General features: G+C 38.6%; 1 protein-coding gene across 25 annotated transcripts in view; it reads left to right on the top strand.

The window, feature by feature from the left end:
- Positions 1–26,132, top strand: part of frmd4a (FERM domain containing 4A) — a 291,695-nt gene extending 265,563 nt beyond the window's left edge. For 13 of the 25 annotated variants that reach the window (XM_009293451.4, XM_073929259.1, XM_009293452.5 and 10 more), the window contains exons 15-23: positions 3,169–3,302; positions 6,651–6,773; positions 9,536–9,767; positions 10,044–10,100; positions 12,211–12,448; positions 12,539–12,694; positions 12,878–13,716; positions 16,541–16,637; positions 20,477–26,132. In XM_009293451.4, the coding sequence (XP_009291726.1) occupies positions 3,169–3,302; positions 6,651–6,773; positions 9,536–9,767; positions 10,044–10,100; positions 12,211–12,448; positions 12,539–12,694; positions 12,878–13,716; positions 16,541–16,637; positions 20,477–20,582 (1,982 nt within the window). In that variant the 3' untranslated portion in view covers positions 20,583–26,132. Of the gene's footprint in view, positions 1–3,168; positions 3,303–6,650; positions 6,774–9,535; positions 9,768–10,043; positions 10,101–12,210; positions 12,449–12,538; positions 12,695–12,877; positions 13,717–16,540; positions 16,638–17,919; positions 17,988–20,476 lie in introns of those variants that run through there. The other 12 variants (XM_073929262.1, XM_073929257.1, XM_009293448.5 and 9 more) reach the window with 4 other exon arrangements.
- Positions 26,133–27,821: the final 1,689 nt, after the last annotated feature.

Raw genomic sequence — 27,821 nt, 5'->3', positions numbered from 1 at the left:
TGTACACCCTGTTTTATTGTGTGTTTGAAAGCGCTGTTCAGGATCTCTCGGTGATGTTGATGTAATAGTTTAGGGGTGTGGGCATGTGTGTAAATTTTCTACAAGGTGAGAGTGAGAACAGCTTGTCTTGATGCTGGTTTTGGACTCTTGCCGTGGTGTCTGGTATCGTGAATGAAATGCGCATCGCAGGATTCCTCTGGTGTCAGTCATACGATCTCCCCTTTCATCCCCTCCGCGTGTCTTCAGCCTCTTAATCATTGAACACGCATGAGAGATTAGGTCATAGGGGCTTGGACAAGTGCAGCTGTTTGCTTTGGGTAAGAGAGCGTGAACTTGAAACGAAGTTCGCTAAGTATTTTGTCTCCTTAATCGGACAGATTTCTGAATTAAATTACTTATTCAAAAAGAAAACATTTAGAGGAAGGTTGTATTTGTTATAATGGGAATTGACTGGAGAATCGAATGTCGAGGTTCAGTTATACAAGCTCACAAGGAAAGCTGTTAAAAAAGGAACGCTGACTTTAATCATTATTGACTTTATTATTAATTATTAATTGACTTTAATAATAATAAACACATTTTTTGTGAACAATATTTTAAAGCCGAACATAATTTCTTCCCTTTGGTAAAAAATAGGCTCTTATTTTCAATATTATTTTATTTATATACGGCTGATGAGATACACACAGATGAGATCAGTGATCACAAGTCTCATCTGTGCGTGTGTCTCATCAGCCATAATCGGCAACTAGTGTGTGTGACATGGCCTGATGGGATTTGTAGTTCCTTAGACATAAGTAGTAGCTCATGACATTAAGGGCTTTACAGGCAGTGAATAACATGCATGAATTACGCACAGTAAGAACTTATTTTCATCCACTGTTGTGAAAAAACAGGCTCTTATATTCAATATTATTTTAATTATATATTATATTTTCTGACCCATTCAGTGGTTGGTTATGGAAGAAGGTATAAGTTACTCTATGACCAGGAACACGTATTAGAAGCGTTAAAAAACGTTTTTTATATCACATTATCTGCACACCTAAATAAAATCTGTAATCATTTAATAATTTAGTCTTATTTATTTGTTTATTTTACAATTTACTTTATCATTAAATAAAGTACAAGCAATATATACAATAATGTGAAATAATAATTATGCATCCTTGGTAGGCCAGCCACGATAAAGAATTTTTTTTGTGTGATATATTGTCACAGAAATTGTTACGATGAGTGATACTATAGTCATTTTTTATTATCATTTCATTCCACTGATTATGTAAGGATTATATAACAGCATAATAGTTCAAATAGGCATAAAAACTTTAAAATATGTATCATTCATAAAGTAAATGTTTTATTATATATACTATTAAATGTCCTGCTAAGTAAATGTCCAAGTATAAGCGTACGGACATAAGAACGTAAATGTCATTGTAAAATGCCTTTAACGTTATTTGTGAATTCATATATATATATATATATATATATATATATATATATATATATATATATATATATATATATATATATATATATATTGCAATGGCAAAAAATATTGAGGTCATCTTCAAGTATTGCACGATAAGCCAATATATTGATTATTGTGACAGGCCTAATCCGTAGTGAGCAGGACTCAACTCCTTTCAAAAACAATAATACAATTTACTGACCATAAACATGTTATAGAAAGTATTTTTATGGAACCCACTATAACCAAGAACATGGTCATATGATTGATTTAATTGTCATAATGACCATATGCTTCAATAACAACCAGTAGTAGAGCACTGTAATGGCCCATTAAAACAGCTTTTTCCAAAATCTATGTCAACAAACAAGTGGGAATTCTTGCATCATCTGTTCCTTTTGTGTTTGTATGAGAGGAGAATTTAGCTGGAAAGAGCTTGTCCACCCAGCCATGTTTGGATTTGCAGAGTTGCTAAATAAATCCATCATTCAAGCATCCCAATGGAAAACATCCCACACAGGGATGATTCAAGGGTTCACACTTAGCTGATGATTGATTATAAAGCTTGTTTGGCATGCAGTCCAGGGTGAGTGCCCTAAGCTCATAAGATCCTCGAGCCCGGGGCTCCCTCTCATTTGCAAGGCGAGAAGGGAGTTTGAGCTCAGGTAGATCTCGAAGGATATTGAACAGAATCCTCTCTGAATATCCTTCAGATCCTCTCTGAAGGATATTGGACAGAGTCAGATTGGGTGACTACATTTCTGAGTGTCACGATCACCAGCGATCTACAAAAAAATACTAAATTGTCTGTATTTCAGGCTTACTCTTTCAGTTCTTATTCTGCAGCCATAGACCAAAGACACACACAAACAAACACACACACTTACACACAGCAGGCTTGACTGGACACTAGTGACACAGCCAGTGACCCTAGTTATTTTCTCTCTATTACTGTCGACTCTTCACCAATTCCCAGACAGCTGGCTGCTCCCACACACACACACACACACACACACACACATAGATACGCATTACACCCTTCCAAACACACCAGAAGCATCAAATTCCTCTACAGAAATGGAGGATGCTGTCGATGATGAGGATGCATAGTTTCAGTTTGAGAAAACACACTCATTCACAAGGTCACACACAACTAGTTTTTCCCCACAGGAAAGCAAACACTGATTTAATGTCTTTAGCAGTGTGTGGTGTCATTAAGGTATCGTGTTGTTATATAATCCTTGTTGCCAGTCTTGCCAAAAAATTTCACTGACTTCCTTGTAAACATCTTAGACCGTAATGTACGCGCACACACACACACACACACACACACACACACACACACACACACACACACACACACACACACACACACACACACACACACACATTGAACAATGTTGCCCCATTGGAACTCTTTGTTCAGTTTTGTCCCGGAAACACACACACTTTGCCCCCTCCTTTCAGAGCGTTGAAAGAGGTGAAGTACACACCCTCTCTCTTTGAGTAAGAAGGTCAGTCTGATTGTTTAAGCACAAGCCTGGAGTTGCTGATGCTGATTTGACCTTTACATATGAATGATATTTAACCTTTAGTTTACATACACACACACACACACACACATACACACAAGCATACATATTATAATAAATATAATTTCTGTGTCAATCCTAACCTCGTGTATGTGTTTGCAGGCTCTCAAGAGTCGGACAGCTCTCAGACTGCGAAGAAGGACATGTTGGCAGCTCTGAGGGCTAGACAGGAAGCTCTGGAGGAGACCCTCAGACAGAGAATAGAGGAACTTAAGAACATCTGCATCAGAGAAGCGGTACGGAATCCTAACAACTTCTCACTTCTCAAAGTAGTCACTCAACTAAATATATAAGTGGAAATATTTATTTAAAAAATCTCGTGTTTTGAAATGTGCATTTTTTATTCAATGTTTGATGTAATCTCAACTGAAACTTGAAGAGAGGGCAGGGCATAGAGTAGCTCCTCTTCTTTAAAAAAAACAGCCAATAGTGTTTTGTTTTATCACAGCTCTGCCAGTGAGAGTAGTTTAGCTCAAGCGCATCAAATGAAAAGCAAATAAGAGGTGTCTTGAAGGGGGCGGGGCATGCCAGATTCTAGAGAGCATTTGATTGGTCAAGATGAGAAACTGTAGTATGATGTGACCTGGAAAAATCTTTGATAGATTTTGGCGGAAGAGACAAACTGATAATTATAAAGATCTAAAATTAACACTGAGTGAAACATTTTGTAGACTTAAAATAGGATTCACAATATGAAACTGTGTCTTTTAAAATCTGCACAAGTTTTTACAGCATATGCTGTGCAAAGTAGCAGGTCAACCGGGTTTTTTTCGCATGCTGTTTTTTAAAATTCTATGTATTCGGACATACTACTCAACTCACATACTGTTTTTAGCTGTATAGTAGGGATGTGAACCTACACTGGTCTCAGAGTTCGGTTCGGTTATGATTATCATGTCATCTATTCGGATCAATTCGATATCTTGGTGCATTGTCGATGCTTTCCAGACATAATTAGATTTTTTCTTCACAACACAAGAATTTTTTTTATCAAAATCTATAAATATATTAATATTTATATATTATTTGTAATACAATTTTGTCCTTTAATACAAGCAGTAAGATATATGAACTGTACCTTTAATTTTTATCTGTTCAAAGAAAAAACTTTTCTCGAATGTTTTAGACAAAACTCCAAAACATGCACAGAAGACAACATGAGCATTTATAGCAAATAAACTCATGTAAATATTATTCGTTTGCTTTTTTTAGAGCTGTCAAGCGAGTTCTTACACTCCTATGATTGGTCATTGTGTTCACCCGCTCAACAGAAAGGGCTGCAATTGGCTTTAAAAAGGAAAGCGCTGTTCACCAATGAGTTACGCTGGAAGAACAGCCGCGGTTACAGTCTATATGCGCATATTACACGGTTATCACAGGTAATCCGTAATAGACACAGTGGAGAAAACTCACCACAGACACACTTATGTCTGGATCCACAAGTATGACTTTAACTGCTGAGAGGAGAAAAAAATTACCTCACAAACACACCAGCAAGTGAAAGAGAGAAAGAGGCAGAGATCTATTTTTGCAGCATTTCTCCCTAGTAATGAAATAGTGGCTTGTGCTGTGCCTTCTTCAGTGTCAGTGATAGACTTTCCAGCAAACTAACAAGCTGTGAATTTAGCACAATTATCTGCTTTTTAAGTAGTTGGAGTGTTTAATTTACTCGCCCTCGCCTTCTTTGGCATAGTGTTCTAACGACATCGCACATAATAGATAAATGACATTAGTACGTAATAACCGGTTATAATTATTACTGAACCGATATTGAATTGTCCCCATCTGCATCACGGTGCACCGAAGAAACAATTAATTTACCCCTACTGTATAGTATGGAAGTATGCTATTTCAGACGCAGCCACAGAATCTTATAAGACTGCATGCTTGTGTTTGGAATAAACTTCCCATCATGTATTAGATTGTCAGAACAGTCAGGCTTTAATTTACTTTTTGCAAAAGATTTGATCAGAACTACTATATTAATCTCACAATTTAAGAACATCTGCATCAAAGAAGCCAATCTAGAGAATCCAAACAACTTCTCACATTAGCATAAAGAGTTAATAGCCTGAGCAGATGATTTTTGTCTTAGTTATTTTTATTCATGCAACGGCTTCAAATTAGTTCTATAAATTTATCAGTGGAATTTATATAACTGTATGCTTATGTATTAAAATATGTATATTTGTTTATGTAGAAACAACATTGACTCCCAAATTTCCCAAATCATTATAAAGAAACTACGATTAATATTTAATTCAATTTTGTAGTAGAAAGACTAAAATAGGTTTTTCTTGCACACAATTTTTTACAGTGTTTGCTTCACAAACATTTTCATTAAACAGTGCATTCTGGGATTGTCCCAGAACACAACATCTTATAAGGCTGCACACTTGTGTTTGGAATAAGCTTGATTGGAATAAGTTTTGATCTGAACTAGTATGTCAATTTCACATATTTACTGTATATTTTTTCCCCAATTTCTTTTTAACGGAAATAATTTTTTTATTAGTTTTAATATCTCATTTCTAATAACTGATTTAGTTTATCTTTGCCAATTATGACATTAAATAATATTTTACTAGATATTTTTTCAAGATACTAGTTTTCAGCTTGAAGTGACATTTAAAGTCTTAACTAGGATAATTAGGAAAGTCGTTGTATAACTGGTTTGTTCTGTGTAGACAATTACAAAAAAGGCTAATAATATTGATATAAAAACTGCTTTTATTCTAGCAGAAATTAAAACAAATAAGACTTTCTCCAGAAGAAAAAAAAAATAGGAATTACAGTGATAAATTCAACCCAGACTCATTCTGGAAATGTAGCCCCGCGGAAGTTTCTGAAGGCCGCGAAATTTCGTCCCGGGAGGTATGTATTTGTGCAGTTTTTGTATTCGCGAATCCGCGAGAGGCTGCTGTGCGTGCTTTTTCGTGTCTCGAATGCCTTTTCGCATAAAGCCGCCGGAGGCCGCTGTCAATCTTCTGACTGAGTGACTGAACAATTGACTGGGCCGATGGGCCGACTCACCCTCCTTCTCCGTCTTCCCTAAACAAGCAACGATTTACAAAAGCCGTCCAGAAAAAAGAAAAGCCCTCGTCTGATTTTGACCGCGTTTTCGGATTTTACTGCATTCTTGCCCGTTATGAACTTGTTTGCTTTATTTTTTGGATTCTGTTTTTTTGTCTTACCTGATTTCTGAAACCCGGTCGTCGCATCGAGTTATGGTTACCACGACAAACTAACCGGACAAACTGGCTGCGGCAGGAAAGCGCTCCACATGGAGATGAGCTGTCAGCTGGCGAGCTGGCGAACAAGAGGAGCGGTGTCACACTGCCCTGTAGCGTTCACTTGAAAAAACGAAATGCAGCCATACATACCTCCGGCCACCTAAATCGCGTTCTCCATAAACGTCTGCAGGGCTACAGCTTGAGCTTGGGTTGGATAAATTCCTTGCTCTGTTGAACATCATTTGGGAAATATTTAAAAAAGAATACACAGGAGGGCTAATAATTTTGACTACAATCATACACAACAAATGCTAAAGAAAAAAGACGATAACAAAGTGTGATGTGTTTCAGGAGCTGACTGGAAAACTTCCGAAGGAGTATCCTCTGGATCCTGGCGAGGAGCCGCCCACCGTCAGACGCAAAATTGGCACAGCCTTCAAACTGGACGAACAGAAAATCCTGCCCAAAGGAGAGGTCAGTGACATCCAACCTCATCCATCCCACTGACCACAGTCATGACCCGGCAACATGGGCATTCAGTTTATAGTCTGATGTAAAGTTAGTACCACTGACCACACTAACCACTACACAATTGTTTAATCATAAAACTGCCCTTTAAGTCATTATGCCCAGGCATTATTGTGTATGTGTGTGTGTGCAGGGATCTATAAATAGCCCCAGTCTGGCATGATCAGAGGAAGTGGCGATAGTTCAGTGTGTGTGTTGAGTCTCAGCCAAAGGAGCCACATTACAAACCCCCAAAAAAGAGCTTGTGCTGTGTGAATGTGCGCAAAAACAAGCTGATTAATGTACAAGGTCACAATGTCACCTTTTCCTTAGCGTGTATGTGTGTGTGTGTTTGCGCATGACTGATGGTTGTTGATTTTGGGTGATTAATCGAAGGCATTGATTAGAGGCCACAATATCTTGGCTGTCTCAAAGTGTGTGTGAGAACTAGACAGCTTGGCGCTTGTAGAGGTCTTGTTATTCTGACAGAGTGTGTGTTGGCGGTTTCACAAAATGATGAAATGAAGGATGATATGACTTTTTGCTTAAAGGTGCAGTAAGGAATGTTCGAAAAACGCATTTGACCACAGGGTTAGGACAAATGCCAAAACACACTTGCAGCCAATCAGCAGGAATGGGCGTGTCTAGTATGATACTGGAAATCAGGGTTGCCAAGTCATTGGGCTGCTTTAATTATTTGCCGCTGGTTGTTGTTTTTATAAGTTTGACATATACAGTGGGTATAGAAAGTATTCAGACCCCTTTAAATTGTTCACTCTATGTTACATTGCATCATTTAAGTTAATCTACACACAGCACCCTGTATTAACAGAAAAACACAGAATTGTTGACATTTTTGGAGATTTATTAAAAAAGGTCCTCTCCAGTTCTAAAAGGTTGGGTGGTTATCGTTGGTGGACAGTGATTGTTAGGTCTCTCCAGAGATGCTTAATTGGGTTTAAGTAAGGGCACTGGCTGGGCCATTCAAGAAAAGTCACGAAGTTGTTGTGAAGCCACTTCATTATTTTAGCTGTGTGTTTAGGGTCATTGTCTTATTGGAATGTAAACCCTTCGGCCCAGTCTGAGGTCCTGAGCACCCTGGAAAAGGTTTTTGTCCAGGATATCCCTGTACTTGGCTGCATTCATCTTTCCCTAGATTGCAACCAAATTTTTATTCAACCAATGATAATAAAAACTCTGCTAGGATGATGAAGGTACAGTTTTGTGAAATGTAGGGGGTCTAGAGGAGAGACAGTATTTGTAAGTGTTTTCGTTTCTATACAGAAAAAGTTTGGCAGAACTTTTCAGGATTGTTGTTAATTAATAACTAACAATAGATATGTAATTTAAAGACAGTCGATTTACAATTTAATATTTTTTATTAATAATTTAATTAATAATAATTAATATCTTGAATTTATATGGTAAATTCAAGTAATAATCTTGAATTTATATGGAATTAATATATTTAAGTCATTTTTATGATAACAGAACCTTTTTAATTGCTACTATATAGTTATTGTCAAAAAAGAGACCATTTAAAATCCATTTATGAAAGAGGGATTGCATATATTGAGTTTTGGGCTGGATTTGTTTGCGAAAACCTGGCAACCCTGCTGAAGATATCCAAAAAGGATTTGATGGGTTATGGATGTGTTTGATCAGCATCTTTTTAATTGCTACTTTACAGGGGTATTTTTTAAAGAAGAAACCATTTATAATCCATCCAGTAATGGAAAAAAGGAAGAAAAACAAAGATAAAATAGGTGACAATATACAGCCAAAGTGCTCTGCTAAGATTATAATATTGCTTTATACAACAGTTAGACTGCGTAATTGCGTTCATAAAAAAGAGAATTTAACACGGAGTCTAAAAACACTTTTGTACAAGAAACTTTCACGATTCATTCACATCTGCAGCTGACTTCAGAACAGCAGAAACTGTTGCTCATTCACCAACACCACTTTATAGTATTTGTATGATTCTCTAGCATAATGTCTAAAGTAATGACAAAACAGGTGATTTTGCTGACATTTTAAGATTGTAAGGCATAAAATGCCATCAGTCTGCAGAAATTTCCCAGTATTTCTGTTGCAATCAAGATTTCACAATAATTAACTTAAAAAAAAAAAAGCCAAAGCAAACACTACCAGATTACTATGGTATAAATCCAGCACTACAACATACAAAATAAAGAGATCGACTTAGAATGTCACTTACCTTTTTTATAATGGTTTGCTCTGCTGTAGTTTCAAACTTTTTACTGAGAAAAGGCTGTTTTTCTCCCCTAATGATGTATTATGCGGTCTCTGTCGCCATCTTATGGCGGAATGTCAACTGTCTTTGCTCTGCTCAGAATGACAGGCTGGCCACTGTTTTGCTGAATCTCCCAAAATTATGAATTTTTAAAAAAAGGCACTATCCTTATAAATAAACTGCATAGTTGCAAAAAAAAACAAAACAAAAAAAAAAAAAGCCTCAAAAGTACATTATGTTGTCCAACAGCTGCAATATTTGAGTATATTTTCATTATGGGTGTTATTGGGCTAGTTTTGGGCTGGATTTGTTTGCAAAAACCTGGCAACCCTGCTGAAGATATCTAAAAACGTGTTAAGTTATAGACGTGTTTATTTTGGTGCTTTCAAATATCAACATCATTTGGCAAAATTCACTAAATGCACCATTAACTTTGTGTGTGTGTGTGTGTGTTTACCTCTGTGTTTTCTAGGAAGAGGAATTGGAGCGTTTGGAAAGGGAATTTGCCATTCAGTCTCAGATAACGGAGGCAGCACGAAGGTTAGCATCAGATCCTCACATCAGCAGCAAGAAACTGAAGAAACAGAGGAAGACGTCATATCTCAACGCTCTGAAGAAGCTGCAAGACATTGAGAACGGCATCAATGAATATCGCGTTCGCTCCGGGAAGAAACCCACACAACGTGCCTCTCTCATCATAGAGGGTGAGGAAATACTTTCGCTGTGTGTGAGTAAAGATGCTTTCAAGAAGCTCCTGTGAGTTCATTATGCGTTTCCTCTGTAAAGCCTCATCATGCTGAGAGCAGGGGTAATCGCACTTTCCCAAAGACCTATAAAACAGTGTGAACAGATGTGTCTGTGTGTGACCTCTGCTGCGAAAATTCATTTAACACACTCTCGTGTTTATGCTCAGGTTGCAATGATTTGTATTGGTGTGCAAGAGTTTTTACCTAATAATTGTTTTTGTCTTTGTCTGGCAGAAGCAAATATCGGCTCAGAGGACAGCTCTCTGTCTGACGCACTGGTGCTAGACGATGGTGAGTTTTTACACGCCAAAAACGTTTATGTCTGTGATCTAAATTTAAATTAAAGCACGTTGTGTTTAAACAGTCTAGGTAGATCTAGGTTGATCACACCTGCCAACCTTTCCACATAATACATAATAACAGTTTGTAACCCTTTATTGCCTTGAGTTTTAACAGTGACTACCAGGGCTTGACATTAACACTACGCCATTCGGGTAGATTTCCACTCTGGCGGGTTAGTCAGCCACTCCCACTAGCCACTTTGGCAGGTTGAAAATCATTTTTAAATTGCCAGCACTAGCTGGCAATGACAACATGCGTGCAAATGTGATCTTAGAATCAAGAGACAGCACGACTAAAGCTGCGGGCACACTACAGTTTGTGTGTGCGAAATTCTGTCGTACAGCGCTGCGAAAAGGGGCGGGATTAAACAAGCTTATTAGACATTTAAAAAAGTGAGTGATTGCTCCAGAGACGTCTGTCCAGAGAGGTCATGTTTTGATCCTCAACTGGTCTTACGCAGGTCAGAGTTCACCAAGCTTGAACTTTGCACCGCAGCAACCTGCGAAACTTGACGCATGACCCCGCATTTCCGGTCTAACGCATTCGTGTGTGTATGAATGGAAGTCTATGGGAGGAAAAGCCCAGTGTGACCGCAGCTTGATAATTGTTTGCGCGAGCAAAATTAAGCAGGTGAATACCAAATGAGAGGATGATTAGACACACAATCAGACACAGGTGATCCTGATGCACTGATGAGGGCTTTGGGTCATGCGCACAGCTGATGTGAAGCGCGTGAGTGCTTAAAAGCTCCCATGCCCCGTTTTCTTGCGCAAAACAACCGTGCCTGAAAATGCAACGGGTGCGATCGTTCCTCTTTAAAAATAGACAGGGAAAAAATCATCCAGAGAATAGTGTCAAACAGCCCTGTGTGTATAGACTACCCTGTCACAAAATGCGGTGAAAATCCTACATGACAGTAATAGTTGATTATGTGTGTTTACATGTCTGTGCTGCACTTCAATGATGCGACAAAAATCGGAATACTCCACGTCTTAATTCGATTTTTGTTTAGTTCGATTATGACCTTAATCAGATTGAATTAATCAAAATTTGCTGTTTACATGGTCGACTCTTAATCAGAGTATTGTCTTAATCATATTAAAATCGGATTATTGGTTTCCATGTAAATGTACTCATTGAGATTGTTGTATACATGCAGTCCCTCATTTAGTTACAGTATATACTTATTATTATTATTATTATTCAATTTACAGGGTTTTTCATTTGCTTAAGTGTGTACATATACAGTTATTTTCCCTTTCCATCTCTGTTGCTGATGGTTGTTGTTAATGTTTGTAAAATGTAAAAAAAAAAAGTTAAATAAATAATTAAAAAAATTATTTTGAAGCAAAATTAGTCAAAAAGGAAATTAGGGCAGGATTTAATATTATCTATGTATATAATTATTGCGATAGTAAAAAGGTGGGTGTTGCAAACCATAATTGATCTAGATTAACCATGATATTGCCGTTACCAGACAAACTGTTTGCAATTTTGAGCGGGTTTGGTTTTATTTATCAGTATTAAGTCATGTGCAGAAAAGTGGGTGTTACAAACCACAATGAAGCCTGATAAACTATGGTTTTGTACACTGTTTGTTGTTGTGTTAGTCCAAATATAAAAAGTAAGTTAAAAGAAATATTATAATAAATAAAAAAATAATATTTTGCTATATATAACAATTTATACATGCAAACAAAGTAGTTTACCTATTCAGAACTCTTTTATTTGGCACAATAGTAATTAATATGCTATTCAGTTGGTATTTTATTTGATAAAAATCATCGACAGGGTTTGATTTTGATCATATGTAATGAATGAAATTGTAAAAAAGCATGTGTTGTAAACTAGACTAAAGCCAGAACTGGTGTTATTCTTATAAATATTCATGAGAATATTCAGAAAATGTTCATCAAATCATTTTAGGAACTGTTTTGGATTTCTGCCTTTGACAGTGTCCCTGAAAAGAAGTTCTCATTTGGATTATCTATTTTTTACGTAACATAAAATGTTTTTGTTCCCAAAATTAGTCTTACTTCTCTCTCATTCTTCACTCCAGATGACTCCCAGGTGACTGGAACCCCCACGTTCTCTCCGGCTGCCTCTCCACACAAGGGTCTCCCTCCCCGACCTCCATCCCACAGCCGGCCACCCCCACCACAGTCCCTGGACGGACTGAGACATCTGCACTATCAGCGCAGTGACTACGACAAGTCTCCGATCAAACCACGCATGTGGAGTGAAAGCTCATTAGATGAACCCTACGAACGAGTGAAGAAACGCTCCTCACACTCCAGGTAGACATTTTCTTTTGTGCTCAGAATGAATGGTTTGGTGCACATTTGAATGAATGAATGAATGAATGATATTTATGAATGTCTCCTTAGTAGTCACAGACGGTTCCCTAGCACAGGCAGTTGTGAGGCAGGAGTGAGCAACTCTCTCCAGAACAGCCCTGTACGCTCCCTCCCTCACTGGAACAGCCAGTCCAGCATGCCCTCCACCCCTGACCTGAGGACACGGAGCTACGTCCATTCGGCCAGGTAGAGAGACACACACACTCCCAAACCAATGCCCTATGCTGTCATCATAAGAATGTTAAAGGTGCAGTAGGTGATCTGCCAAAATGCTAACTGGTTAACATATTATCTTTGGATGGCAGGGGGGGGGTGGGGGGGGGACTCTCAAAGCCACACCTCACGAAATCACTTCTTTACTTTCCTCAGTCTGACTCAGCCGTTCCGGGGCCGCAGCTCCAGTCTGGAGTCTCAAGGGAAGCTGCTCTCCTTAGAGCCGGACACTGAAGCAGGACTCAGCCCTGACCTGTTTCTCTCGGGCCCCCAAAGGACAGGAAGCAATGGCTCTGTGGTCCCAGATGACTGCTCGTCCTGCACCAGCCACTCCAGCTCAGAACATTATTACCCTTCGTCCACCTCCAACCCCAACTACTGTACACTGGCAGAGGACTCGCCCTCCAAAGCCCGACAGCGGCAACGGCAGCGGCACAAGTCTGCGGGACACCTCGGCGCATCGAGCTCCGGCAGCATGCCGAACTTGGCAGCCCGAAATGGCAGCACCCATGGAGGAGTGTGTGGCAGCCATCAGGGAGTTTACCTGCACAGCCAGAGCCAGCCTTCCTCACAGTACCGCATCAAAGAGTACCCGTTATACACCGAAGGCAGCAGCCCTAATGCTGTGGTGGTCCGCAGTTTGGAGAACGACCAGGAGGGGCACTACAGCGTCAAGGCGCAGTTCAAGACCTCCAACTCATACACAGCTGGAGGGCTTTATAAGGAGGGCTGGGGCTCCGGGGAGGATGGGGAAGCGGGTGGTGGTGGTGGAAGCGGGAGGTTGACGCCGTCCCGTTCACAGATCGTGAGGACTCCGTCGCTGGGCAGGGAAGGTGGAGGTGGCGGAGGACGGGCGGCGGTGTCGGAAGAGCTGCGGTGCTGGTACCAGCGCTCATCTGGATCCATTAAAGAGCACAGCCGCGTCACACATACCAGCTCCAACTCTTCAGACGGACGCGGAGGACGGATAGGAACGCTAGTCAAGGGGTCACCAGGTGAGCAGATCAAATATTAAATAATAGTGAGGCTCTTTTCTGCTGTTTTAGGACTTCAGATTTATTTGCATATGGTGAAATAACTAGGAATAACAAACGGCAATAAGCGGTCAAGCTACTTGCTCCACAAGGAAATGTGTTTATGGCTATGCATAAGTGAAGTTTATTTTTAAACTAATTTCGAGAGGATCACATGCTTATGATTGCTTGCAGCTGGTCCCGCATTATACAATCTATGATTCACCAATCAGACGATTCCTAAGCCATTATAAATACCCTAAGTTCTATATCACAGCCATGTTTATTTTGAAGAATCCCCCTTTCCACCCTCTACTTCTCCTACTTTCCTAGATGGGTGGCACGGTGGCCCAGCGGTTAGCACTTTTACCTTACAGCAAGAACGTCACTGGTTTTAGTCCGTACCAAGCCAGCCGACGTTTCTGTGTGAAGTTTACACGTTCTCCCCGTGCTCATGTGGGTTTCCCCCGGGTTCCTACCACCAGTCAAAAACATGCAACTTAAATAAGTAAATTGACTAAAATTTAAGTAAATTGACTAATCCAAATCGGCACCATAGGCATGCTCCAAGTAAGCAGTTATCTCTTAAGAGCAATCCCTGTCTATATAACGGTGCTTATAATTGGTGGGTGCGACTAAATTTTGGCTGATGCGCCTACATTTTTTAAGTGTTACCAAGCAAAAAGGTTCATTTCGAACTCTGTACATACATACATACATACATACATACAAGTATTTTTCTTGCACAGAGAATTATGACTGTTGTCTTCGTCGAATTTCAGACCACCTCATAATAGTGGCAGTGACAATTACTGACAGACACTAGAGTGATGCTCAAGCACCTGTTATTTTGGCCGTTAAAAAAATAAATAAATAAATAAATAAATAAATAAATAAATATATATATATATATATATATATATATATATATATATATATATATATATATATATATATATATATATATATATATATATTATAAAATATATTATATAATAAAAATAAAATATATTTTTATATTACATATAGGCTGCATTAAGGTTTATGTTCAAATATAGCCCATGTTTTCATTTGTCAATCAATGCATCAATTTTATTCAGTTTAATATATCTATCCATAAATCAAAATGGCTTATCATCAGGGAATTGGAGATTACTGTAAATAAACAGATTAACAAGTCATGTTGAATTTAATTACATTTAATTTAAGTTTTTTTTAGCTTGATTTGAGCCAGGAAAAACCCTATCACTTTGGAATTTAGAATAACGTCATTAGTTTAAGAGACGATCTGACCATTATTTATTCATTTTTTTTTCGGTTTAGTCCCTTTATTAATCTGGGGTTGCCACAGCGGAACAAACCGCCAACCTATCCAGCACATGTTTTATGTCAGCGGATGCCCTTCCAGCTGCAACCCAACACTTTGAAACTGACATCCGTAATTCAATGAAATAAATGTATCTTTATTGATTAATTCACTCTGACATGTTTTCGTGACTTTAGAAACTTAAATTAGATTATTAAATTTTTCACTTAAATAAAGTAAATCATTTTTATTTTAGTAGGTGGCACGATGGCTCAGCGGTTAGCACTGTCGCTTCACAGCAAGAAGGTTGCTGGTTTGAGTCCCGGGTCTTCATGCTGGTTTGAGTTTGGTATTTCATTGTGGAGTTTGCATGTTCTTCCCGTATTGGTTTCCTCCGGATGCTCTCAGTTTCCCCTCAAAGTCCAAAGACATGCGCTATAGGTGTATTGGATGATCTAAATTGGCCGTAGTGTACGAGTGTGTTTCTAAATGAGTATGTATGGATGTTTCCCAGTACTGGGTTGCAGTTGGAAGAGCATCGGCTGCGTAAAACATATGCCGGAATAGTTGGCGGTTCATTCCGCTGTGGTGACCCTTGATATATAAGGGACTAAGCCGAAGGAAAATGATGAATTAATTTTGGAGCCCTGGGAAAAGAAAATGAGGTTGAAAGGGGGAAAAGTCTATTCATCACATCATATTATTTTACCTTATTTTCACATTGCAACCTCTTTTCAGGTATTTTAATGCATCAGACGGGTTTATATAGAGCATTGTGTACTTCAGGTAAATTTTATATCCTTTTATTCATTCATTCATTCAATTTCTTTTCCGTTAAGTCCCTTTGATAATCTCGGGTGAAACTTATCCAGCACAGCTGCAACCCATCACTGGGAAACACCCACATTCTCCCACACATATACTATGGACAATTTAGCCAATACACCTATAGCGCATGTCTTTGAACTTGTGGGGGAAACCGTAGCACCCGGGGGAAACCCATGTGGGGAGAACATGCAAACTTCACACTGAAATGACAACTGACCCAGCCGAGGCTCGAACCAGTGACCTTGCTGTGAGGCAATTATGCTACCCACTGTGCCACCATGACGTCCTATATCCTTCCATTTGTCCTTTAATTAAGTTCTATACATTTCACATTGTTAAATACATATTCATGCAATAGCAAGAATTTACTGTGTGTGAAAACCAGAGAGTGCTTGAATGAGACCTTTTAATGTGTGTGTGCGTTTGTACGTGTACATGTGTATGGAAGCAGTCAGGGTGGTCTGGTCAGTGTTTTTGTGTGTGTGTGTCGTGGGGATTATCACCTCTCTCTGGGTGGCAGAAACACTCCAAACCTTTTCCAACAGCTCAAGAGGGTGCTGGCAGCAAACAGTCAGCTTTATCTCTGACATGTTCAGCACGTGTATAAGCATATGTGTCTGTAGATGAGCTGCACGCATTAGGGTCTTACAGTGCTGTGTGTGTGTGTTTCAGCTGCGTCTCCACACAGTCAGAGGAGTGGTACACCCTGCAGTGACCCTGCAGCTACGCCCCCCTGCAGCCCGCAACACATACTCAACTGGCAGAGCGGGTAAGACATGCAATCAGCGGGGCCTTCATCCTCAGATTAAGAGTTTGCCAAAAATATGACTAAAACTACTCGAATCTAAAGCTACTATATGTAACTTTTAATAGATTATAAATAAAGCTGCGTGAGTAATACAGGTATTTAGTTACTAAAAAAAACAGGTATCAACTGATTTAAAGGGCACCTATTTTACCCCTTTTTTAAACACCCATCACATTATTTATTATTCCTTTCTGAATATGGGATATTTGAGCTGATAGGACACTGTAGCTGTTTTTGTAGCTGTTTTTCGGGTGGGTTTTGGCTAAATTTCTATCATTTTAGACGGGGTCTGGCCGGGCTTTTGCTTGCGCAGTAAATGAACAGTCATGTGATGCATTTCAATTAACATGAGAAAGTAATCAAATCATTTGTTACAACATTAAAATCCCTTCCTGCAAAAGTGAAACAAGCGCTGACGGAGAAGTCAAAAAGAGCGAGTTTTGACTGAGGTCAGGCCAGTCTCCAGTTTAAAAAGAACCATCATTCTAGCCACCAAGGCTGAATATCATAATTGTACATTTCACAAATCTGGAAGAAATGTCAGTTTGTAGTCTATATTTTATTAGCATTTAGTCTAATTAACACTAATAGCATATAGCCCTCTAGTATTTATGTGTTAGAGAGGATGCAGCATCTGTTTATTTCCTTTAGATATATTAACCAATCAGAATCAGGTCATAAACTAATACATGTCACAAAGGACAAATTTCACTCTCAATTATTGCAAATAGTAAAAAAAAGAAACCGTTTTATCAGCAATTTCATGGTGAATGTGCTTTTAGAGAAGGCTTTTATGGTTCTCCATGCACATGATGTACACTGAGAATGTTGAATATATACACACACATTTTTATTTGTGCTGTTTTAAGTTTCTTCCAAGATTGAACAATTGTTTTTTCCAAGATTGCACAATTTATCATTAGACTGCACAGCTTTGTGGGTATTTAGTCCAAATAAAAGTCTAAATTTGAGATATTTGAGGATGCTGGTCAAAGTCTGGAGCACATTCTGTTGGTTTGGTTGTCCAGCTAACTGTACCAATGCTTTGTGTGTGTTCACTTTAATATTGTGTAACAGAACTACCCCAGTGTCAGAATTACACAACTCACTCTGCATTAACTGATCACGGCTACCCACAAACTCTAACCTCTATCTCTTTGTGTGTGTTTGTGTGTGTATGTGTGTGTCTCACTAACCCACCTCTGCCTGAATGTGTATGTGTGTTGTGTGTTTTCTCGGGCAGTGATACGACTGAAAGTTCTCCTACTGAAGACCGTTCTCCCTCTCACCAAAGCACTGACCAGTAGAGAGGTATACTCTCTCTCTCTCTCTCTCTCTCTCTTTCTCTCTCTCTCTCTCTGCATGATCTGTATCTCACTCTTTCACTACTACACGGCTGTCATTTTCTTGTGTCGGGTTTTAACTTGTGACTGAATTTGTATTTATAATACAAATTTTATTTCTGGGCAAAACCTTAAAATTATAGGGAGTATGGTGAGAATTTTCTAATTAAAAAAATAATCATTTTGATTGGAGGTATTTCACTTTTCTTGGGAAGAGCAAGAAATAAATGTGAATACTAAAAGTAAAAGAAAAAAATATATATATATATATATATATTTTTTTTACTATATATATATATATATGTATGTATATATATATATATATATATATATATATATATATATATATATATATATATATATATATATATGTTCTCAGCATAAATGAAGGTACATCCCTTTTGAACATGAATATTTTTATTCTTTTGTCATTGAATATAGGCAATAATTTTTGATGCAGTTTTATTAAAGAGTTATATCCATTAAAACATGAGTTGTGTCACCAAATTCAAACGAATAATTGGAATAAATGACAATAAAATATGCTACTCAATTTCAACTAAATTAGATATTGTTTTTTATTTCTCTTGATGTTTCCTGTTTATTCAAACTGTATTTACATTTTTTCTCCAACATATTTGGTGTTACACTGTGATCTTCACTCTGTTAAATTAGTTCTAGTTTTGGCTTTGGTACTTCTAAACTAGCGATATGAGGGGTGAACTTTGAGCACTGTGTGTGTGTGTGTATATATATATATATATATATATATATATATATATATATATATATATATATATATATATATATATATATATATATATTAGGGTCGTCATGCTACTAAAATTCTGCACCGGTCGGTACTGAAATTTTAAACGCGTCCATTTCCCCAGAACATTTGAGTGCTGTTGAGCACATTCTTAAACACTGCAAAAACAGGGTCACTGAGAGCCTATTCACAACGGCTGTTTCTCAATTCTAACAACGCAGAGAACGGACTTGCGCTCTTGTGAAGACCGGTCTTGCTAGGTCACTTTAGAGGAACGAACGTGGGAGACCGCGAGGACAGAGAACGCATCCTGTGAGAAATGAGATGCTGTGTTCTTCCTGATGGTCACATGACCTTCATGCATCTTTAACCAAAAATGATTTAAACATTACAGCATTCATACAGCGATTTATTGTTGTTACACTTTTCACAATATATACTATGCATAAAAACTTTATAAATATACATTGCACAATATAAATAAACAGATTTTAATAGGAATTTCAGCAAATAAGCACCCCTAATGTGTTCATTCCTTTATCAAGATTTTCATCGTAATGTTTATATTCACTGTCTCATATAGGGAAACTCCCGAGATAAATAAGTTAAATCTCTGAACTTTAAGAACAAACCTATATAAAATGCTGCGCCTCCCACCTCTAGTCTAGACTTCTGGGGCTTGTAGAGCAAGTTCAGTCCTCAAGTCTGCATCCATGCGTACTCGATATCAAGAACACATCCGGGAAGTTTCACGCATTCTCTGTTTTTGTCATCTTGAGAATTAAAACTGAACTTTGGCAGTTGATAATGACGTTACACGAGAACACGAGGACAAAAGATCGCTGAAGAACGTATATTGAGAAACAGCCGAGGTGTCAGCGTCAATGCTTCACATTCACTTGGGTGGATGGGTGACGTCAAGCGTTGCCAAACTGAATTGTGGATCCATCGGCACTGCTTCAGTGGCGTTGCTCGCTGCAGAAGCTGGGACTTTCTCAACTTTTCAAGCGCCAACGGAAGCGTCAGCCAATCAGATTGCTGTATGCAAAAACACCAGCTCAGACTGTAGCCGATTGCTGACTAATTTCATTGGCTGACGCTGTTATGACGATCACTTCAGCCCCAAATTCAGATACGCCCTCTGTCAATCGTCAACGCTGAAGCCCCGTGTTAATCGGGCGTCAAGCATATAAAAGCCGCGATTCATGAGCGGATCACTCATATGTCAGCTTATTGACAAACCAGCTGATCGACGTGACTTTGAAACGCTCCAGTGTCTTTGTATCTGTGGTTACTCTCAGTTAATAGTGGTGAGTTTGGTGAACTAATGACCTTCAAGGCCAGTCACAGTCATTTCTGTTGAGCATATGAGCACAATGGCAAATCTGCGCTGTTTAAGAACGTGATCAACAGCGCTCAGATGTTAGCGAGAAATGGACGTGCTTAAAATTTCTATATCGATTAGTACCGAATTCCAGTAACGTGTAATATATACTTACATGCATACATTTGTGTGTGTATAATATTAAATGATAAATTATTTCTTAAAAATATGTTATATTAAGGATATAACAGAAGAATTGTTACTTAATTGTGTGAGGTATTTCACATATAAAGTTTACACACAAAAATATAAACCTACTAGCAGTGCCATGATGTCTGACTCTTTCCTCTATGTCTCATTTCAGATCACCGTTTGCCGACATTACTTTTCTGAGCAGTCCCCTGTGCTCTGAGCTAGCAGACGTACAGTGGTACGGGCACGAGAAGGCAAAGCCGGGAACGCTCGTCTAAACCGTCATCCCTCATCCCTCTCTCTTTCAAAGGGTGTTCAGAAGGGCAGGCCTGACCACAGCCTGGACCTCAACTCATCGCAACACACCTGTGGCTGGAGCCAGTACCACCTCGACCTCTCCTTCCTCTCGTCCTCTCTGTCTATCCGGCGGTACAGTGCTTATGAACTATGGGAATACAAGAGTCTGAATGAACTGAGCTTGACCTTGTCTAAACCTCCCTCTCGGATTTTTGAACTTTGACCCAGTTAGCTGGCAGCCGGTTCCTCTAAATGCACAAACTCATCCATCGCTGGAGTGATGTGTGTAAGAAAGACGTCTTATGCGCGCGTTGTACTATAAGTAAACCCCACTCATGCACATACACACACACACACATGCTCAAATAGACGTATTGGTCCCCTGCTGTCGTGTGTGTTCCTCTGCACCGATGCCAGAGAGCCCATGTCATCCTCTCTCATGCACAAACGCACATTCCGATGGATTGCTTTGTCGTCAACCATTTTTGTAGATCTTTACGTTCTCAGTGTGTGACCACAAGCCCCTCCTTCATCCTACTGTACCTCTTCTGATTGGACAGGAGCACATCAAAAGCCCCTCCTTCATCCTAAAGCGCCTCTTCTGATTGGATAGAAGCACATCAAAAGACTCTGCTTCATCCTACAGCACCTCTTCTGATTGGACAGTAGCACATCAAAAGCCCCCCCTTCATTCTACAGCTTCACTTCTGATTGGACAGGAGTATATCAAAGGCCATTCCTTCATCCTACAGCACCTCTTCTGATTGGACAGGAGCACATCAAAAGCCATTCCTTCATCCTACAGCGCCTCTTCTGATTGGACAGGAGCACATCAAAAGCCCCTCCTTCATCCTACAGCGCCTCTTTCGATTGGACAGGAGCACATCAAAAGCCCCTCCTTCATCCTACAGCGCCTCTTCCGAGTGGACAGGAGTATATCAAAGGCTCCTCCTTCATCCTACAGCGCCTCTTTCGATTGGACAGGAGCACATCAAAAGCCCCTCCTAAATCCTACAGCGCCTCTTCTGATTGGATAGGAATATATCATAAGCCTATCCTTCATCCTACAGCGCCTCTTCTGATTGGACAAGATTACCTCATAAGCCTATCCTTCATCCTACAGCGCCTCTTCTGATTGGACAGGATGACCTAACAAGCCCTCATAAGCTCCTCTTCATGCTACAGTTACTCTTCTTATTGGACCATAGTACATTAAAACTCCTCCTTCATCCTTCAGAACTTTTTCTAATTGGACAAGAGCACATCAAAGGCCCCTCATTCATCCTAAAAAGCCTTTTCTGATTGGACAGGAGCACATCAAAAGCCCCTCCTTCATCCTACAGCGACTCTTCCTATTAGACCATATTGCATCAACAGCACCTCCTTCACACTACAGCGCCTCATCTGATTAGACAGGATTACATCACAAGCCGCTCCTTCACCTGACAGCGACTCTTCTTATTGGACCATATTGCATCAAAGGCACATCCTTCATCCTACAGCGCCTTTTCTGATTTGACAAGAGTGCATCATAAGCCCCTCCCACTGTTTGTGAACTTGATATTTTGTGAGCATTTGAAAAGCTGTTCTTGGATTTGAAAATGAGCCCTGATTTTTATATATCGCTCGAGATGCTGACGCTGCTAAAAGCTCCACAAACTGCGTCGAAACTTTGTACGTAATGTTGGTTCGTCAACCTCTCAACGTCACTGATTCCGGTTCAGGAAGTTCAACCGTATTTCTTTGCAGAACATAGCTAACTTTTAGAAGCCATAGCTGTACAAATCTGACACGTTAGGTTAGAGGCATTAGCATGATTTTCTGCGTTGAACGACCAATCGGTGAACTCAGGCCGCGTACTTTGCTACTGCGTCACACTCGCCATCATGGTGCTCTGAGCCTGAACTCTACATCCCACAATGCCCTGCTGTACGGCCCACACTGCATGCAGAACCATCGCAATCCCCTGCGTATAGTGTTGTGACATCAGTGAAGAAAAAAAAACTGTCTCCGAACACTCCTGGCCTTATCGGTTTTGTTTTTACGTGTCTGTTTTTTAATATTCGAGATTTTACTTAACTGTAACACCGTTGTGACATGCGTTCGTATTTATTAAGTCAGATGAGCACAACGCAACGTGGCACACCGACACAATTTTTCAATGACCTCTTCCCTGACCTGCTTTCAGGAGAACAGCATTCCAGAATGTGATGCAGGTGCTTTTGTTTTCAAGAAAACACGAGCTCAGACAATACAGGGTGTTTCGTGCTTCTATCATGCAGTCAACTAGATCCAAAACCACGTGTGCCCCTTAGCCTCGATCATCCGACCGAGGAAACATCAAGCCATAACGCTTTTATTCTACACTCTGCAGGATACGATACATCGTACACGCAAAGTACCTTAAGAAACAGGTAGCTGAAAGCACACCCTTTGCCGTTACTAATAAAAACAAAAAACATCTCTTTTTGAAAGGGTCCAAATCACCAGATGCTAAACTACCAGAGTAAAGCAGTGTTTTTGAAAGATGGCTTTTCTGCTTATTAAAGTTGTGCTTATTTGATTAAATCAATAAAACAGTGATATCTTAAAAAATCTATAAATACATACAGTTGAAACCAGAAGTTTACATACACTCTAAAAAAAGAACATAACCATTTTTTTAAATGTCTGATGGTAAATCATACTAAACGTTTACTGTTTTAGGTCCGTTAGGATTACCTAAATATCAGAATAATGAGAGAATTTAATTTTTTAGATTTTTTTTTATTAATTTCTAAACAGTCAAAAGTTTACACACATTTCCTTGGTTTTTTTTTGCTTTGCTTTTAAACTGTATAACTTTTGTCAAATGTTTTGGGTATCCTTCCACAAACTTCTCACAACAATTTGAAGGAATTTTGGCCCATTCCTCCTGACAGAATTGGTGTAACTGAGTCTTGCTCGCAGAAGCTTTTTCAACTCTGACCACAAATGTTCTATAGGATTGAGATCAGGGTTTTGTGATAGCCACTCCAAAACATTCACTCTGTTGTCCTTAAAGCACTTTTTAACTGATTTGGCAGTATGCTTACAGTCATGGTCTGTTTGGAAGACCCATTTGAGGCCAAGTTTAATTTCCTGACTGATGTCTTAAGATGTTGCTTCAGTATTTCTACATAATGTTCTTTCTTCATGATGCCATCTATGCTATGAAGTGAACCAGTCCCTCCTGCAGCAAAACAGCCCCACAACATGATGCTGCCGCCCCCATACTTCACAAATGGAATGATGTTCCTAGGCTTGTAAGCTTTCCCCTTTGTCCCCCAAATGTAACACTGGTCATTATGGCCAAACAGTTCAATCTTAGTTCCATCAGACCACAGGACATGTCTCCAAAGATTATTATTTTTACCAGTGAAATTAGGAAATTGTAATCTGGCTTTTTTGTTGATTCTGGCTTGTTGATTTTCCCACGTTGTCTCTGAAGGAAGCAGTGTGTTTGAGGTTTTCCTTAAATACTATTCTACAGTTGTTCCTTCAATTAACTCAAATGTTGTCAATTAGCCAATCAGAAACTTCCGAAACCTTGACATCACCATCTGAGCTTTTTCAGAGGCATAATAATCTTATTGTTTGTAAACTTGACTTTCATGAAAAGTTATAAATTTTTTTTTTAAATATCTCTCTCATTATTCTGCTAATAAGCATCACAGAAACAAATGTAATAATCCTGACTTACCTAAAAGAGAAAAAGTTTAGTCACATTAACATCTGACTTTGTTTTTAAATGGTGATGTGCCTTTTTATACAGTGTATGTAAACTTTTGGTTTCAACTGCATATATACAGTGCTCAGCATAATTGAGTACACCCCATTTTAAAAATGAATATTTTTATCAATTTCTTCTGTGATTATAGGCAATGTATTTTGGTGCATTTAAACAAAACAGATTTGTTAAACACATATATTTATTGAAATAATATTTAAATCCCCAAACATATTTAGAAATTGAAAGAAAAAAATTACATCCTACAAAATTTTATCTACATTTTTAATTTTTTGCTTCTTTTGATTTTTCCTTAATATTTTTCTATAACAGATAAATTTGAGTGTCCTAGTTTTTGGACTGTTATCATAAGTTATTTTGTTAGATAAGCTCCAGATTTGGCTTCAGTACTGAATAATCTAATGTAAATGCACACATATAATATTGCATAGCTTTCTATTAAAAATATGAACTTAAAAGATAGATTTGTGAGGGGTGTACTTATATATACTCAGCACTGTATTTCCATTTAAAATAACTCGGGCTGCATAGTGTCCCCTTCACTATACTGGGGCATTAAGACTCACTCAAACTGCAGGTTGAGTGCCCCCTGCTGGCCTCATTAACAAATGTGGTCTCCCATCCAGGTACTGGCCAGGCTCAGCTCTGCTCTTAAGTATAATTTCTATGTAAAAAATTAAGTATATAACAATCTGACACTAAAGACTGGAGTGATGATGCTGAAAGTTCATATTTAAACCACATAAATAAAATAAAATTGAATTTAAATTCACAAAAAAAGATTAAAGAAAAAACATTTCACAATATTACTGTTTGTATTCTTGTGTATATAATATTTAGATACATTTTTGTTTATAATTTTTAAATAAATGTAGTCTTGATGAGCAGAAAAGTCGTTTTCTAAAAAACAAACGTTTCCAAACTCGGTGTCGTTAATCTAAATCTCACTGATCCATGCTCAATAAAGGGCCTATGAGTAAACCGTATGTTTTTATCTGCCATAAAATGAATTGTTCATTATTTTTCGTGCATGTTCAGCACACGGTGTTATGCATCTTGATGTTAAAACTAAAACCCGGTGTACAAACAGCCCTAACGGAAGTAAAATGCTTCCCTCATGTCTTCATTTGAGGTCCCTCTTCGGCTAATGTGGCCTCACTCCTCTCGTCTACCTGTACTCGATAACAAAAACATAAAACCTTTTTATATTAAACCAGAAATTAACTAACACATCTATCAACATTTATAGGCAGGACTGTGAAAACTGGGTTCTTTTAAAAGAAGCAAAGCGTTCGTTCAATGTTTTTTTTATAAATCAGTATTGGTTTCATTTATAAGTTGGGATTTAGCAACAACACGTTCAGGTGCTACAGGAAGACCAGTTACTGCTTTGGATTCCTAGCTGTAGACTTTTCCTAACTGTTGTCAATAGTTTTAATACCAGTTGTGTGAAATGAAGGGCGTTAAGTACTAAACCCGTCATCCTGACAGTAGAGCATGTTTCATGAGTTCATTTTCAGACATAACCCGGACATAATAAAATGGTGTTTTAGAAAAAAAACAAAAACTAAGTGGAATTTGTCGGGCAGGTTACATATAACCAGATTCCACCGTTAATTTATTCTTTTTTTTCTATTAAGAATTTGTATAGTAACATTTTTTCAAAAACCGTGTTGTTGGCAACTGATACTGAATTTTCCAGATGAGAAATGTGGTGGTTCTTGAGATTCTGAAATAAATTATTGCTGAATGTTCTCTAAACGGCAGCGTGAAAGTGGTTTCTTTTCTGTGTGAGGCTAATGTGCAGTGGGAGAAATAAGTATTGAACATGTCAACATTTTTTCTCAGAAAACATATTTCTAAAGGTGCTGTTGACTGAAATTTTCCCCAGATGTTGTTAACAACCAAAGAAATACTTATAAATGCAAACAAAACAAATCTAATTAGTTTACAAATGAAGTTATGCATAATAAAATGAAATGACGCAGGAAAAAAGTATTGAACACATGAAGAAAGGGAGGTGTAGAAAGGCAGCGAACGCCCAGACAGCAGCTAAAATCTCTCAGTAGTTCTTCAGCAACCTTCTGCTCTTCGGCATTGTAAATTAATAACAGCTGCTTCAGTCCAACATCTACATTAGCAGGATGATGAAGATGAAACCAGGGTGGACATTTCAACAAGACAATGATCCGAAACACAGCCAGGAAACTCTCCAATGCTTCCAGAGAAAAAAAAAATCAAGCTGTAGAATGGCTCAGCCAGTCACCTGACTTGAATCCAGTAGAGAATACAATATAAAGATCAGATTTAAAAAAACGAGATCCACAGAACCATCAAGATTTTTACACGCTTTTTATATAAAGTATTACATGTTGTTCTAGTGTTATTACACCTTGTTTTGTTTTATTTTAATGTTTGGGTTTTTACCAAAATCTGGTTCAATCCTTGTCAACAGCTCCTTTAGAAATGTTATTCCCAGGATAAACATGACGTGTTGAATACTTATTTCCTTCGCTGTATATTTATGGTTATTCATAACACATCATTGTCCCTCCAGGTGGATGAAGGTGATGAAGGCGTCATTGAAATTCTTCCGTCCGTTTATGGATCACCTCCTGCATGTGTGATGAGATGAAGCTGACAGATCCAGCCGCTGAGTGAAGCGCCAAGTACATGAAAGTGAAATTTCATTTTCCAGATCTGAATGCTGCTTCAAAATATGTAAATGTAGATCAATGTCGTGTCACAGAAAGCGTGGATCCTTTTTTAATGTGGGGGAAAGAGACAAAGTGACCAAAAATGCCCTGCTTTTATGCTGCAGTTTTTATATTCGATGTCCTGTAGATGTTTTGTTCTATTACATTCATATAAATTTTTGTTCTCAGTGTTTGTTTGCTTTTGAACAGCGTGAACCTTCACAGTTTGAATTTCTAAGTAATAATTGGCATGATATATTCTACATACAATACACATGCATTATTAAAAATGCATCATAAATTAGCATATAGTTTGTGGTAAACACTTGAGAACAAATGTAGATTTAAAGAATAGGTTAGTCCACTCCAAAATTAAAATCGTCATTGTTTATTCCGTCACCTTTTACATGTTTGAGTTTTGAGTTTCTTTCTGCTATAAAACACAAAAGAAGCTATTTGGAAGAAATCTGAAAAATTATTGAGGGCGCCACGGCGGCACAGTGGGTAGCATGATCGCCTCACAGCAAGAAGGTTGCTGGTTCTAGCCCCAACTGGGTGATTGGCATTTCTGTGTGGAGTTTGGATGTTCTCCTAGTGTTGGCGTGGGTTTACTCTGGGTGCTCCAGTTTCCTCCACAGTCCAATGGCATGCGGTACAGGTGAATTGGGTTGCTAAATTCGCTGTTGTGTATGGGTATTTCCCAGTGTTGGGTTGCAGCTGGAAGGGCATTCGCTGTGTAAAACATATGTTGGATA

Source organism: Danio rerio, chromosome 18 (assembly GCF_049306965.1).
Source record: "Danio rerio strain Tuebingen ecotype United States chromosome 18, GRCz12tu, whole genome shotgun sequence".
NCBI classification, from domain to species: Eukaryota; Metazoa; Chordata; class Actinopteri; order Cypriniformes; family Danionidae; genus Danio; species Danio rerio.
The sequence above is the reverse complement of the archived record's forward strand: the minus strand, read 5'-3'. Positions and strand labels throughout refer to the sequence as shown.